Source organism: Aptenodytes patagonicus, chromosome 5 (assembly GCF_965638725.1).
Source record: "Aptenodytes patagonicus chromosome 5, bAptPat1.pri.cur, whole genome shotgun sequence".
Taxonomy (NCBI): Eukaryota; Metazoa; Chordata; class Aves; order Sphenisciformes; family Spheniscidae; genus Aptenodytes; species Aptenodytes patagonicus.
This window is the reverse complement of record NC_134953.1, coordinates 27,454,182-27,470,224: the sequence shown is the minus strand read 5'-3', so window position 1 is coordinate 27,470,224 and position 16,043 is coordinate 27,454,182. Positions and strand designations below refer to the sequence as shown.

At 35.8% G+C, this 16,043-nt stretch overlaps 1 protein-coding gene across 4 annotated transcripts in view; it reads right to left on the bottom strand.

The window, feature by feature from the left end:
• Nucleotides 1-1,865: 1,865 nt before the first annotated feature.
• The window catches only part of WDR11 (WD repeat domain 11), a 48,624-nt gene continuing 34,446 nt past the window's right edge, over nt 1,866-16,043 (bottom strand). For all 4 annotated transcript variants that reach the window (XM_076339131.1, XM_076339132.1, XM_076339133.1 and 1 more), the window contains exons 19-29: nt 14,836-15,007; nt 13,146-13,254; nt 12,285-12,347; nt 10,990-11,055; nt 10,062-10,233; nt 9,695-9,790; nt 8,185-8,350; nt 7,171-7,268; nt 6,028-6,173; nt 5,142-5,221; nt 1,866-4,072 (exon numbers count right to left, since the gene is read on the bottom strand). In XM_076339131.1, coding sequence (XP_076195246.1) covers nt 3,915-4,072; nt 5,142-5,221; nt 6,028-6,173; nt 7,171-7,268; nt 8,185-8,350; nt 9,695-9,790; nt 10,062-10,233; nt 10,990-11,055; nt 12,285-12,347; nt 13,146-13,254; nt 14,836-15,007 — 1,326 coding nt within the window. In that variant the 3' untranslated portion in view covers nt 1,866-3,914. The remainder of the gene's footprint in view (nt 4,073-5,141; nt 5,222-6,027; nt 6,174-7,170; nt 7,269-8,184; nt 8,351-9,694; nt 9,791-10,061; nt 10,234-10,989; nt 11,056-12,284; nt 12,348-13,145; nt 13,255-14,835; nt 15,008-16,043) is intronic.

The following is a 16,043-nucleotide window of genomic DNA, read 5'->3' as shown; positions in this document are numbered from 1 at the left end:
TGCCAAACCTTCATTTCTGCTGTTTTGGCATTTGCCAGCTAGTGCATTGCCTTGAGGTGGCAGGTGGGGGTGGAGGTGGACACAGAATTGGCAGTCAGCTTTTTTTGCGTAGATGCTAACTTTTGCCATCGGCGAAACATTTCTGATGTTGTGATCACATCTATTTCTGATCATGGGATACTGGCTTGTACAAGATCATTCCACATTTGTGTCCTTGTCACCCGTGATGTAACTCCTTTTGGTTTGGCCAGCTTTCTTTTATCCACCACCCACACAGATGATCCCTAAGTTACAGCCCCAGTTTCCCTCAAGGTATTTGCTAGGGCACCTACATTACCAGTAGCATTTGTGACTGCTGGTATAATCAAGGCTTTTAGTGAGGCAGGCGCTCCTCCCAAAAGCTGCATTTTGATACTTCTCGTTACTGCTACCCTGTCTGGATTGAATCCCGTAATCAACGCATGAGCCATTGCTGTTACCAAAATGTTCCCAGGCACATGAGTAAGATGATAAGCAGCACAGCAGTACAGCAAGCAGCGAAAGCAAAAAGCAGCCACTAATGAGCACTAGACTCTAACATACAGTAAGGCAAGCAAGCCCCATGGCAAGCACAGAAGCCTGATGATTAATAGTTAAAAAGCAATAACTATAAATTCAATCTAGCACATTCCAATCAAATGTTATCTTGAACCCTTCGAGCCCCATGTTGGGCGCCGAAAAGGACTGTCGTGGTTTAACCCCAGCCAGCAACTAAGCACCACACAGCCGCTCACTCAGTCCCCTCCCCATTTATTAGCAATACATGCTATCAACCGTTCTACAGTATCTTGGCAGCCCATGGCACCTCTCTGCTTGAGTAGTAATTACTTCTTGCGCGATCACCTTTGCATCTTGTAAAGTCCCGACTTCCTTTTCCAGTTATCTCATTTTACTCCGTAATGCAACAACTTCACAGTCAAGAGCTCTAAGACCAGTAACTAATCACCATCTCAACCTCCCTGCTAACTTGCCGGAAGACTCCGATGCCGCTTTCCATGGCGATCCACGCATAGCCGTTTCAACTGTCTCGGGGGTAACCACCGCCCCGTCATCTATTTCAGGCCACGCTTCCGGCAGAGCCCGTGTAGCCAGGGAAGTGGCCACGGGGGTCCAGTGCCATCCCGGAATATGGGGAGTCACTGTTGTGGCCTCCCCAGTCCCCGACTTTTTTTACCAGCCATGGCATGGCTGTTCCTGGATCCTGCCAGCTACGCCAAATGTGTGAGCCGGCACAGGCAGGACACAGGAACAACCACAAAACCACAGATGAAATGCAGAGTAAGTTTATTTTCGTTACCTCGCCAACCAGGGGATCCCCGAAGCAGCACCCAGGCAGAGGCACACAAGCAGGAACACAGGCACCGCAGAGCTCGGTCCATGCTAGGGGATCGCCGAACCTGCTGTTGGCGCCTGTTTTTCAGGGGTTCACACAGGCGTAGTTTACCACCGTGCTTTGATCTTTCCCACAGCAGGGCAGGAATCTCAAGCATGTTCGATAGGGTGCCTCTAAGTCTATCACAGGCCTATGTTATCTGAACACAGATGTCCTACTTGTCCAACACAGAAGGCCAAACAACAATTCATATGATATATGTGTTTTTCAACACCCCAACTACAAGTCACTTGAGCGTGTTTACAATCCTCCTCGCCAATCTGCCATTGTTTTCCCACAGTGATTAATATGTACAAAGGATAATCACTTCTTCTGCTAAAACCATCCCTGAGCATTGTGCCGGTCCAGAAGGAAAAAGGACAGTCATACAGTGAGCATTCAATCCCAGTACAAGAGATGACATTTTTGTATTAAATAAAGACACACAGATTTTAAAAGTTTGGTTTTATTATTGTAGTGCGACTGCATTACTATCTAAATAAACATTTCAATCACTTTTACATTCTATTTTCATCATAAAGGTTTCAACAGGGAATGCCACACAGTATTCTGCAACCTTCACATGAAAGTACATAGAAACATTCAGTATTAAAAGGCCTTTGCAACGTGTTTCTTTTAAAACATTAGTTTTACAAATCCAAGTGTATATTAAAGCAGATTTTTTCTGAGACCCACTGACAAACAATTCTACGTGATCTGTCAAAGAACAAGTTTGCGTGTGCTTACATTAACTCTTTAGTAACATTGTCCATGAGTACTGCTACCAAAAACAAGAGTAGGAATTGAGCAGTGTTGTAGTAGTCAATGTGAGCCAGAATTTAGCCCATTGTTAATGACAGTTAATTTTGCTCAACTCTGTTGCTCACCAGTTAAAGCTTAAGGCATATTTCATCGTATACTTATTTTCCCGCGCTAAAGTAACTATATAAGCATTGTTCGTAATACATTGAGCAGTGTATTGAGTGGTGTATGTAAGATGTGGTGAGAAGAAATAAGATATATTGCAGTTAAAACATTTACTTTTCTATTTAGAGCACTGAAACTCACCTTGTCAAATTTATATAAAAAAACCACCATTATTGAAAAACCTAACCTTTCAAATTTTATCAGAAATGTTATTTTAGATTTGAATTAAAAGGTTTATGGAGTAACAGAAATGTCCCGAAGCTGGTGCTCCTCTAGGAAGGAGTGTAGAATACGTATCCACAAATACTCGAACATAAGGAGAATCCAATGCGCTATTACTTTAAGTAGACAAGCCATGAATTACATTCAAATGAGAGACCTTTTACACGATACGATTCTTTTCACTACTGCACACCAAATTTCAGTAGCTCCAACAACTTGGTAAAAAGAGTAATTTGATTTTTTAGCCAAGACTAATTTTCACATGCCACAGTCTTCAATTTGCAAGGGCAATTTAACATCAGCATCCACTCCTCAGCTGTAAAATTTCTCAGTCAATTGGTACTAAATAGAAAAGATATATCTGACATAAGAAACAATAATGAAAACAAGTACTTAAATACTGAAATACTGGCACAAAAATGAGAAAAGACGTTATCGGTGGCATCCTTAAAGTATCTGGACCATAGCATAAAAAGTATCTAATTAAAAGCCAATGTTTTGGCTTTGCACAATGCTTTTTCTACCTATTGTTAATCACACATTAAAATAACAAACAAAATGATAACTGCGGAGACAGCGTTAGCAGTCTCCTGAATATTCTGCAGGAGCCTACCTTGCAGCTTTTGAGGTAGGATCTTCTCCCATCCTTTGATCCCATGAACCAGTCAACACAAGGCAGAATTTAGTCCCTAAGGTGTGCAGAGAGTGCACACTTAAGAATAACATGGAATATAACAATACCTTAATTGAAAAAAGGACGCTTCATGGATTTTTGGAATGTTAGGAGACTTTCATAACTAAACCTGTTAAAGATTCCATTCCAGACAGTTATGAAAACGACAATACAGTGAACATTTAAAATAACAGTAATTTTAAACAGAAAAATTTTGATTGAGAAAACACAATGTTCCAGGAAAGAACTGTGTGTTTTGTGATATTTATTCTTTAAATATATTTATATTTTTATAGTACAGATTGAATCATTTATACATATAAATACAACAGTAGTGAAGAACTATAAAGATTTGATTTTTAGAAGTATATGGAGAAGACTTTTACACAGATATAGAACTCTTTCAGCACAGTTTTAAATTTGATTTCTGCTACAGTTGAAAAAGTTGGAAATATTCTTGTATAATTTTATCATAGGCTTCTTTCCCCTCTTGTGAAAGTGAAAACAATTTTAAGATAAAAATAAACATAAAACAGTTCTTAATCTTGCCTCCACACACATTTAACAATTTTGCTCAAATCGTACATATCAGCTATTACAGTGATTCAAGAGAAAAATGTATTTTCACACGGTGGAATCTCAGTCTGATAGACAACCCAAATCTCCTCATAAACAAAGTTCTTACTCTTGCGTCACTTCCTCTTTAGGCTGTTTGAGCTCCATAAGTAACTCTTTACCAGTTTCTCCTGCTTTTGAGGCAAAGAGAATAGCTCCCTGTTTAAAGCCCAGGAGCTTCAAGCTTCTGGCATAATCTGCATATACAGCGTGGATCAATTTATGTAAATGAAGCATTAAGGAAAACACAAATGAATAGCAAAATGAAGAAACTTAGAATCTTTTTTTTTCCCCTCCTTTCTCCTCACTCCTTAGCTCTCCCAAGCTGAAAATGCTGAACATTGCTGTCAATTGTGCTAATCCAGTATTTTTCAGCACAAATAAAGACAAAAAAGTTGCTTTAAATTCTACTGTTGAATGCATATTAGCGTTTATCAGGCAATATGTGGAGTGCTATAAACTAAAACAGATACATTTCAGACACGCATAAGTACCTACCATAATACTATGTCATAACTTGCAAAAGACATTAAGAAATTTTAAGGTCATACTACAAGAATTGTTCTTTAATTAGATCTGGAGTTATCTACATGACTTATTAGTGGCTTTTTTATTTACAAGCCGACATCAGTGATGACTCCATAAAACACAATCAGGTATCATTTACATATGCATTATTATTTATTGCATGTAACACAAAAGTTAGAGCAACTGTTCAGAGTTTCCAGAACATCAGGTTAGATGTGCAGACTGTACTGAGCAATACTTTAGATACCTTTTAAAATACTTATTACATTTTCAGCTCATCTGATCTTGACCTTTAATTTTCTTTGTTTTCACTGTCTCAGAACTGACTCCTTCATAAAGGACTTCAATCACTAAAACAGTACGCTGGTGTATAGAGGGGTTCAATGCAGGATTATTTTCCTGAGATACAGTGTTTAAAATATAACTGAACCACTGATTTCACTACACAGTCTGCAGTAATGATTTCCAAGTTCTGCAAAGAACATTTTATCATCTGTTCTTTTCTCCCCTATGTTTATTTTTTTCACTTTTAGTTTGTCTTCCAGTTCCCCTGGCCTCACAAAGCATCAGGAGGAGGTAATGTTATGGATTTATGCAAATGACTCCTTTTCACTTGTTTCCTCATACTTCCTTCAAACTACACAACCTGGAAAATAAAATAGGAACTCCTATTCCTGTGCAGACTAGTTCATCTAATGTTGGCTCACGCATACTCACTGTGTATGAGTACACAAATGCAAAAACAGGATTTCAGAAAAAGGATATTTGTATCATCATTAACTTCAAATGTGCCATACTTCAGACAAGCTTCAACAAATAAAGCTGCTCTATCGAAGTACCTCATACTGTTAAATGGAAAAAAAAAAAGAGAATAATTTGTTAGGACAGGAAAACAGAAAAGTATTCCAGGATATTGCATCAAAACACTTGCACACAGGCTTTCTAAAATTTGGTACCTAGGTCTGGAGTGGCAAATCTCTTCTGCACTGAGGACTGAACAAGGCTTCCGAACATCACCAAGGTTAAACAGTATCACCATTTAGCTGCCACTATGGCAATATTCACACTCACATCACACATTTCTCTCAGTTTCCAATGTTGCTCTACCTTGCTCTCTGCGCCTTCATGCTTCGTAGGCCTTGAGCGTTCACTACATCACGACAGCGCGGAGTGCTTTCCTCATGGCAGTGAATGCTGCTACCTTGCTCCCAGGCAGTATGTAGGAACAGGTCATGCTGTTGCACCCGTTAGTCTGGCACTGCCCTCTCCCCAAGCTTCTTGCATCCCCCCTTCCTCCTTGCACTCGAGGAACTGACATTTGACGCAAAATTTTTGAAAGATCAAGGCTCAACTTACTCAGAAATAATCATAGCTACTATAAATTGCTACTGCTTTGTCAATGGGTGCTAGCAATCTTAAAGCCTGCAGTAAATTTAAGTGCCAGTGTATTTCCTGAAATTGCAACAAAAACATCAGTTCCAGCACACAGAAGTGATGCACTGCTGAGGTTAAAGAAAAACATGCTAAAATAGAAACAAATGTCAGAAATCAAACTGCAGACCTCCTCCCTCCCCCTTGACTTCTGAGTCACAAATGCTTAAATAACAATTTTGGACAAGACAAAATACAGATTGTGCTGTTTCAGCTTTACCTGTGCAACATCTCTGCAACTTTTGTAAAGCATCCAAGTGACAAGAGGACAAGAATGGCTTTGGACTTCTGGTTGACTTGTGGAGAACAAAGGTGATCTACCCAACGCTTTAACACATCAGCACACTCCTCTGAGTTTAAACGAACCTTTAAGAGATGGGAAAGCCAGTTACGAATGCTCAGCTGCTAACTAAAGAGAGCATTCTGCTTCTGCTTCATTTTTTTCAGTGAGAAACTCTGAGCAGAAGTAGAAGCATCTGAAATTACCAATTTTATTATAAAAAGTACACTAATCCCTTGAACGAATATAATACAAAGAAAAAGAAGAAATACATAGATATAAAAAAACTCCACTGTGGTCACTCCACATTCACACATGATTAACATTATTTTACCACAAGGCTTTACTGAAACCTTAAGTATCAAGAAGTTAGAAATCTTTATCCTTTGCTGAAAACTTAAGGACAAAACATCTTTATTTCTCTTAAGAGTGCGATTCATCCGTTTAGAAAATCTGAGTATGATTTTTTTCCATACTTTCTGCAGGAAACATAACAGAAACTTTACTTGGAGACACTGAAAGATCATCCTTACTGACTCCTGTCCATTATAATATGGAGAACTAATGCTGTGTCTAGGTACTTTTACTGTAATAATGTCTGCGTACCAAAACAGAAGTTGGTGCAAATTTATGTGGTTGGTGCTAACTTTACAATGAGCACAAGCTTTACAAGCTACGTGGAGCTCAGCACAAAGTCACTTAATTGCCTAATTACTTATCCTCTTCCAGGAGTGGTTTTTTGTAGTTTATTATGAACTCTGTACTGCTGCAGCTATATGCAGCTTCACAAATCACTGCTCAAAAATTAGAAATTTGAGTATTCTAACCATTTTTAGGCCCCAATCCTGTCATTTGGATGAGCAGGGCAGACCTTTGTAGTCAAAAGGCTGAAGAAGAACCTGTCGACACTGAATGGACTGGCTTGTTATAGCTTAACACATGGAAAGAACTGATGATGGTATTTCAAACTGATGTTTCAGGTTTTTGACTTTGGAGAACTTTAGCACCCTCATCAGCCTTCATACCTACATATGCTAAGTAGGTCATTTATGTTAGCAAACTGAAAATTGAGAAATTGCCTACCTTTGCAAGCCATGCTGCACGATTCCATTCTCCATAAGTTTGCAAGTAGCGACAGGCATCAGCCGCCTTATCGATCAGACACAGTAATTGTACACCCTCTGGAAAATAAAAAGCACACTATATAATAAGTTAAGGGAAAAAAGAGTTGCTATATGAGTATGAGCAGATCATTCATCACCACAAAAAGGATCTCTCTTATATCCTTCTTAGCATACGAAGATGTGGAAAACCCCTAATTTCTACCACCTGGCTCTCCATATAACCTGGGTGTTAGTGACCGTATCTCTTTCCTGGGCTACAGAGCTTAGAAGGACCTCACAAAGCTCTCATTTATCTTTGTCCTAAATACAAATGACAAGGAGTTCACTGGACTTCTCATCATAAAGAGATAATGATCTTTGTAAGTCAAATAAACAGATTTCATAAATAATCCTTTATTTTAATTTAATGTTGTCCACAGTGTAATTATTAACAGTGAAGTGTTAATTGTCCACAGAGTGGAACGTATTTTTTCCAGGCAAGTACAGACATTTATACTTTCTCTGCACGTCTTTGAATATTTCAGTCAATCATCATATTGTGAACGTCTCTTGCATTAAGCAAAATTAACCTGTACATGTAAGAAAACACACTTTTTGAAACAAGTTGTGAACTGGAAAGGAAACCAAGTCCGTATTTCAACTTCAGTAATAAGAAACAATTTTTTAATTAAATTCTTTAATTAGGGAAGTAGAAAATATGTAGCTTTATGTGCTCAGCCTCTTTTAGTGCAAACAATTGCTAAGAGAATTACCCCAGAAATACATTTTCCAATGAAAATGAATCAAAACAAGTTGAGCTTTATAACTATGTTACTTATCATTTTTGTGTTAACTGCTGTAGATAGCGCATACTATAACATATGCAACAGATAGGATCTATTACAATTTTCTGCTCTCCCATCTCCATCAGCAGCTTTAATAAGATCAGAATTACTAGTTTATAAGCAAATGTAAAATAAAAGTCACATTTTACCCGCAAGCTTTCCATTGGCTATCATGTTGGTTGCTACCAGTTTAATGGTACTTTGAGATGGACCTGATGAGGTGACAGTTGTGACCAAGCAAGCTTTGAGCGAATCGCAGTAATAATGTGCATTCTCTGAACTTGTTTCTAACAATAGTTGTACTGCTCTGTCAGTCTGGCAAGAGAATAAATACACAAATCTGACCACAACTTACTCACTTTTAAACAAAAGTCTTCATATTTTTACCCTTTTTAAGACATGGAACAAATAACAATGAAAGTTATTCTAAAACAAACTACAAAAATAGCTACCAGCATAGTAATAATTAAGATTCTATTTCAGTAAAGCATCCTTAGTAAGGAAAGCATTTAAACATCCATCATGAATATAACGTTTAATCACAGCCTAAAACTTCTAGAAGCCAAAGAAAAGTTTAATTCAGAACATTTATTTCCTTGTTTACATAATCTTTTGCAGAGTTTTAAAAGGAAGAGAAACATTTAAAATAAGCAGAGAAGAAATAAAATTGTAAAGATACAGAAACTGGCCAGGATCTCAAGGACTGATTAAATACCTGATATTTTAAACCAAAGGTAGAATTCATCCATTTAAAATGTTAGCTACAGCTGAGCACCTAAAACAGTGAGGCTCATTACACTGGCCACAGACACCTGTCTGAATAGAATGAATTACTGCAGGCATGTCATCTCTGCCTGTTATTAAAATGAGATGCCTAACTTTTTAGAGATGTCAATTTGATGAGGTCAGTCAAGCTGATGGCTTAGATAATTACAGAAATAATGAAAAGACACATTAAATACATATTAAAATACAGTGATTCAATAAACTGGTATTTTTAAACTTCTATAAACTGGCATTTTAAACAGACCTTCTATGGCCTAAATATTTCTGGCATCTTTTACTGGTAACATTTGTTGACATGCTCAAATGCACAGTGGCACAGAAATCATTTAAGTTCGAGCTAGTAACACCAAAGCTATTTTTAGAAATGGATGGAGCACAACTGCATTAGTAGGGAACAGTTCATGATATATACTGTACAAATGCAACAATATTCTTATCAGGGTGTCAGTAAGCAGCTCTGTACAGTGTTTCACTGCTCAGTACAGATCTGCCAAAAGCTTAGACATGTCCTTTGTCACCTAAAACAAGAGTACTAAGTGCAGACTGAGTTATCCCAAAGATGCTGTTTTTAAGTTATTTCTGGGAAACTCAAAATGTAATTTTTCTTTTCGAGTCACCATATGGAAAGAAAGACTTTTATAGAGTTCCCAGAAAAATTATACATTCTGAAGAAGATAATACCAAACATTACCATATACCATATCATTACACTGAGTCTGCAGTGTAATAACATATTAGGACAGCAAAAACTATCCACTGGTGAATAGAAGTATGAAACAACACGTATCAGTTATCCTATTCAATTAAAGGTTTGTCTAAGTACATAAAATGGACAAGAAAGAAGAACAAAAAATTAAAATATTACCCACAAACCTGGCCCAAGAGAAGAAGCTGATCAGCACATTTCCTGGTATGATCATACGTCGATCTCTTCACCTCCTGGAGATTTACCCTTTCAAGTTGGAATTTCTGCATGAAGAAGGAAAAATATTATAAAGATAAGAACTACCATAAGACATATAAAAATAAGCATTTAAAAAAATATGGAAGTATTTTGGGAGTTCCAAAAATCTCCCTATTTCTAAATAATAGGGAGTCATTTAATCCAGAGTTGTATCTTACTAGTAAAAGTGAAATATGTATAGTGAAAAGCTCTAAGATAATAAGAAGGTTACAACGCTGAGCTTTTAATGTTCTGATCACATTCTTATAAAATGTATTTTTCAACTCCTTGAAATACCTGGAAGTAATAATTTTCACACAGTATGTCACAGCATATATCCAATGGATTAACCAACTGTTCTTGAAGGATAGCTGTGTCTGTTGGTTTTGCAGGCTTTTCCTGGGATAAGCTGTGCAAATAGTGGGCAGCAATAGTCCAGAAATGCAGTTCAGATTCATCCCCATACAGTCTGACAAGATACAAATCAAGATGTGAAATATGTTTGTATTTTTTCAAATGTCACATAAAAATATTACACATTTAAAATATCTTTTTACAAAGACCATGCATTATTGTGGGCACCACAAGTACTTTGCATTATCAATGGGACAAACTACAAGAAAAGATTAAGGAATGACATTCAGCAAGCTAGATAAGTAAGAAGTTGGCCAGAATTGCTGTTACAATAGCAATTAAACTCAGTGAAGGTTCAGCATACAAATATGTGGAAATTGATATTTTATTATTATTTTACACTTAATCACCAATATCCTCTTTCAAATACAAGAAAGTTACTAAGTTTGAAAAACATCTCTGAATATAGACAGACTAAAATTAGCACAGAACAAATACATTTGAAATGAAAAACAGGCCTTCCCCTGTTTGCATATAATCTATTGTGTATTGTGAAGTTCTGAATTACATTTTTGGGCATTGTACAACTAAATGCAATGTAGCCAGCAGAACTGCATTTATGAGAGTACCACCAAGACAGAAGGAAGTTCTCTACATCCAGCAAGCAAATAAAACAAAGTGTTTCAGTAAGGTAACGTTTCCATTCTCAGTCCTGAAAACACTCTAAGACGTGGGTAACAAAGTACTTTAGGAATCGCACTGAGTTAAAGGAGAACTAGTTCAGTACTTAAACTTCAGCACATTCATATGCATTAATATGATCAAGACTTTATTAGGAAACATTTGATATAGTTATCTGAATCTCTACTACCTGGCAACTAGGAGACATCTTTGCAAGAGAGTAAAATCCGGATCAAGCAAGAGTTTCTTTATGTCACTGCAAAAAGAGAAAGCCATAAATAACCTGTAAAATGCTGTGCAAGTTTTTTTGGTTTTGAACACAAATAGGATATATCACCTACAAATTGAAAAAAATCGAAACAAAAAATACACAATTTCTTTTCTGAACTGAAAAATGCATCCATCACAACAATTACAACAGGAAGTATACATAATTTGAAATATAGCTGATCTCAAGGAGCAAGTCACTCTACCAGTTTAAGTACAAATAGCAAGTCTGTAAGGAACCCCTTATTCTTGTAATAAAGGGAACAACCACAAGGGTGTATACGAAGCTATAAATTATTCTGCAGTGATTCTACAAATTACAAGATAAATTTAATCACAAATAATTTTACACTTATGTAGTGCCATAGCATAAGAGATCCACATGCATGAATTTAGGTTTTCTACATATGTTTCAGACTGATAAAGATACGGTGTTATCTTTTCTATCTTACTAAGTGAAAGGACAAAAGGAAAAGGGAAAAACTTCTGTTTACTAGCTTCAAATATTATTTTCATAGTTTAAATGGAATGTCAGAATCAGTTTTCTGTGTAAGCAGAGCAACGTGCATGAACATTACTCGGGAAGTATATCTTCAATAAAAGATTTTTAGAATTGTCTTTTCTTCCTCAGAGCTTAAATACCTTAACAAACATCGGAGTATTTAAGTAGCAGTGTCCAATACAGTCTGGACCAACATCAAAGAACCATACATCACCGAGAAGTACTGCCTAAAAACTTAGGAATGCTCACTGGTCAGTCACAAATTATATACTAACTCCTAATCAGTATCTTTAAAACTCTTGTTATCAGCCACTACTATGCTAAGTCAGTGTTAAAAATTCAATACTGACTTCCATCACACTTTATATATTCAGAACAGTACATTATGACTGTTGAGTCAGTATTTAACAAGCTACTTTGAGATAGTTTGCTTATTTAAAAAAAATATTTTTGAGATTGCATTATGGTTTATTTTTAATTAGAAAAAATAGAAATAATTTAAAATCTTCAATAAAATGAATAAAGCACCACCTTTAGGAGTTACATAAAAAAATTAACTGTGTTTAAAATAAAAGCTGTCATTACTCAAGCTTATCTTTAGAGGGCAAAAAGCATTCTTTCTTCATTAAGTTGTGAATTGCCACTAATGTCCTTTTTTTTCTTTTGCCTTCTCTGAATTCACTAGCTTACTCAAATATTAATAGAAAAATTCTTACTTGGACAATGAATTCAACTGCTCTTGAAGAAGGTTTTTAATATTTTCATTCTCTGGATAATCACTGGATTAAAAAAAAAAAAAAAAAAAAAAAGGTTTCCTATATTACCAAAATGACAGAATTATCTGAAATGGAAGAGTATTACTGGTAGTAGAAAAACACAAGAACATATATGGAAACAATCTTTCATATTCTTATGGTAAGCCATTCATGCAAGATTCTTTGTCTAGTTACTAGCTCCAAAATAGTAATGAAAAATTGTTTTGTTTTCTCTCAGTCTCAGAGTCAGTGCCACCAATCTTTCTTCTCCCACTTTTCTTTTATTCATTAACCTCGAAATTAGTGAAAATGACAATGCCTAGCGCATTATTATGTGACTACCGACAGTACACAAACACAGTAAAGGATACAGAAAGGTGCTCCTACTACGATGTGAAGTATAGCTCACTAAAAGTAAAGATATGCCTGTTAGACTATCAGTTAGAATATCACTTTCAATCACACTTTAGAAACCAACTCTGACTATTCTTACATTAACTTCTTGAACAAAGAACACACAGTTGTCCCTCTAAAGTAATACAACCCGTCAATGACATTGAAATATTGCCAGTATCTTAAAGTAGACAGCAGTTTTCAATAGCCAAGGGCTACTGAAAGTCAAAAGAAACAAAATACTTGACCTTAAAGCCTTTTCTATTTATTACTAAGAGTAATAAATAGTGAAACTATTATCTTTTTGACTGTCCCAAAGAGTGAGGATACTTACACATCTAACAGTTATTTGCACAGAAAGACTAATAAAAGATGTAGACTTTAAAAAATAATAATATTTTTTATATACAGAAATATATTTCTCCTTACATGTTTATAATATCTAGAGAATATTTCTCATTCCATGGCTGATGCAACAAGAATGCTTTTAAAGCTAATGAAGCCCTTGGAACAAGCAGATAGGGACACCATGCAGGTTCTGAAACAAAAAGAAAAGATTCATTGTTGAGTGGCTAATGTGCAATAACACTGTGTTCAGTAACCATAATATGTACCACCTTGTTAGCAAGCACCAGAAGAAAATCATAAATCACAGGCTTTTCATATACACAGCATGGGTTACTAGACATAAAAGCTTATCTTTACACTCAAGCAAAAACATTTCATAGAAGGTACAGGGTTATCAACCATGCTCAAATGAGAATTTCGGGACATTCCATATTGAATTTAGCCTGAAATTCCTGGAATACATTATACTGGTATTAAGTAGAGCTGTATATGATGATTATTGCTGCTACAAGGACACGGTGGAAAATAAGTACAGCTATACCAAAATGTACCATAACGTATGTTTTAGTTTTACTTTGCAATCGTAGTTTCTACAGTATAATACAAGGATTAATACCCATCATCCCAAAAGGATGTTGTGACGTTTAATACATGTCTATATTAGCAAAGAAATAAGATGAAACTTATAGTACTATCTATTGTCATACAAATTTTAAAAGTCAGTAAGTCTGTATTCAGTATAAGGTTTGGATGATATGCAGTAAATGCTACCCAATGACTAAGGAGTAAAACAAGTACCAACCAGCTACATTATTAAATATTCAGCAATGCCTTGTACTTCATATGCACTGAATGATGTAGGAATCTTGTAAATGTGATTTTGTAATTAAAATTAAAATATTATCACAGTGTAGAGGCAGAAGGACAGCTAAATCACAGGCAACCTTAACCCTGGCATATCCCGATTTCAGCGTGCTTGGTTTTAGAACACTAATTTTTATAGCTTAATATTACAGAACATTCATTTGATAGTAAAAATAGCTGTGACAAATTATGTTTCCTCAAACATCCCACACCACTGCTCCCCACATCACAATTTTGTATATTATGTGTCTTAGTCAGAATCCACGTGTTTTAAGGAAATTGTATGAGTAAAGGCAGGATTGACCAAAAAGAACAAAACAAAAGCAGTTATTTGGAACATCAGTAATAAAAAATAGAAAAATGTAGCTTAGTTAACTATTTAAATAGTTAAATATTTAAATTCCCTTCTTAAACACATGGTAAAAAAGTCAAACAACACTAATATTGCTATTTTAGAGTTCAGGGGGAAAATCTGCTTTGAAAAGCAATGAATCAGTCTACAAACTGCCTTTGATATCTGGAAATATCAGAAAAGACATTTTCACACATTAACAAATGTTTCAAAATTATGTAATGAATAGCAGTGATGTAGGTACTGATACCCAATTGATGTACCGATGCTTTTTAGGTCAACTTGCTAGACATCTGTACAAAAAGCTCATATTTTGTTAATTTATATTCCAATTAAGATATTAAAAAGTATAGTTTATTTAGGAGATTAAACTTGTACAAAAAAACCATCCATATACGCTAAGCCTAAAAAATTTATCTGCATCTATGAAAACCACTGTAGGGACACCTAATCCTCTACATATGACAATTCTCTAACAGAAGTGCTGAACATTTTTATGGTCCACTTTCAAAGTGGAATATCTAGCAGCCAACAGCAAAAAAGTAATCAACATACCTATTAAGTCCTGTTCATCCATTCGAAAACACGACGGTTTCATGGACAAGTCTACAACTCTAATGCACCCATCATCTGATGCCAAGACCACTTTGTCTGACGTGCACCAGTCCACATCCAGGATTCGGAAATTGACGTTTCTTCCACTTCTTAAACTGCTCACCAATTGTACCTTGAAAAGTTGAGTTATTTTTCATTTTTAGTAGGCTCTCCATCACACAGTGTAAGACTCTGTCACGCGCCCAAGAGGCATACCACAAAATTTGCAATAAAAGGTGAAGTTAGTCATAAATCATTTTAACGATGGTCTCTTCTGGAGAGTAGGGAATTTAGAAGCCTTGGAGTAGGGCACATGTTTACCCTGAAACAATACTTTTTCCAATTGAGAACTAAAAAAACATCCTTTTGAGCACAGCTGTACAGCTGACTTTTTGTCATCTTTACTGACATAAAATTTCCACGGTAAACTGGGGGAAATTTACATTCTTTCTTTAATTCCAGTCCCTGATCTAGCATACATGGATCAAGGCAGAAGTGAGGTTCTCATTAATTCATTCATGCTCTTCATAAACATATACTTTCTTGATAAATACTGAACTTGTCTAGAAATACATTTAGACATACTATTAACATAACATTATAGGAATAGGATGATTTATTGTCCACAAACAAAACACAGATAAACAAAACCTTCTAAACTGCACTTTTAACCACAGGTCAGTAGTTAGACATTTTGTAACCCTTCTGCAGCATCACAGAACATTACTATTGTTAATATAAGGATATATTAACAAAGCCTCCGCTGCAATCAACATTCTGCTGTTTCCTTTCACTTGTTCTAGAGCAAAGCATGGAGTTAGAGAGATATAAGGTACAACAGCTCTAGAGCATGATTACTCTTAGCACTGAGAGAATTAGAGAAAAATGTGGAAATATCGGATAACTGGTTGTAGGCAAAGGTGAAGTTCTAAGGAGAGGATTATATAGATAATAGGACTGAGACTATAAAATATTTCTACAGATACTCTGAACGATTTTCGGTCAAAAATGTGAATTAATTTTAAATGCTTTCATGTAGGAAACTCTTTCCCTTGTCCCAGAAAAAGAAAGGGAACAGCTATAGGAGGAGTATCCCATGGCATCAAAACTATTCAAATGTTCTTCAAAGGAGAGACTCATGGGATAATATTCTACTCTGTCTACATAAT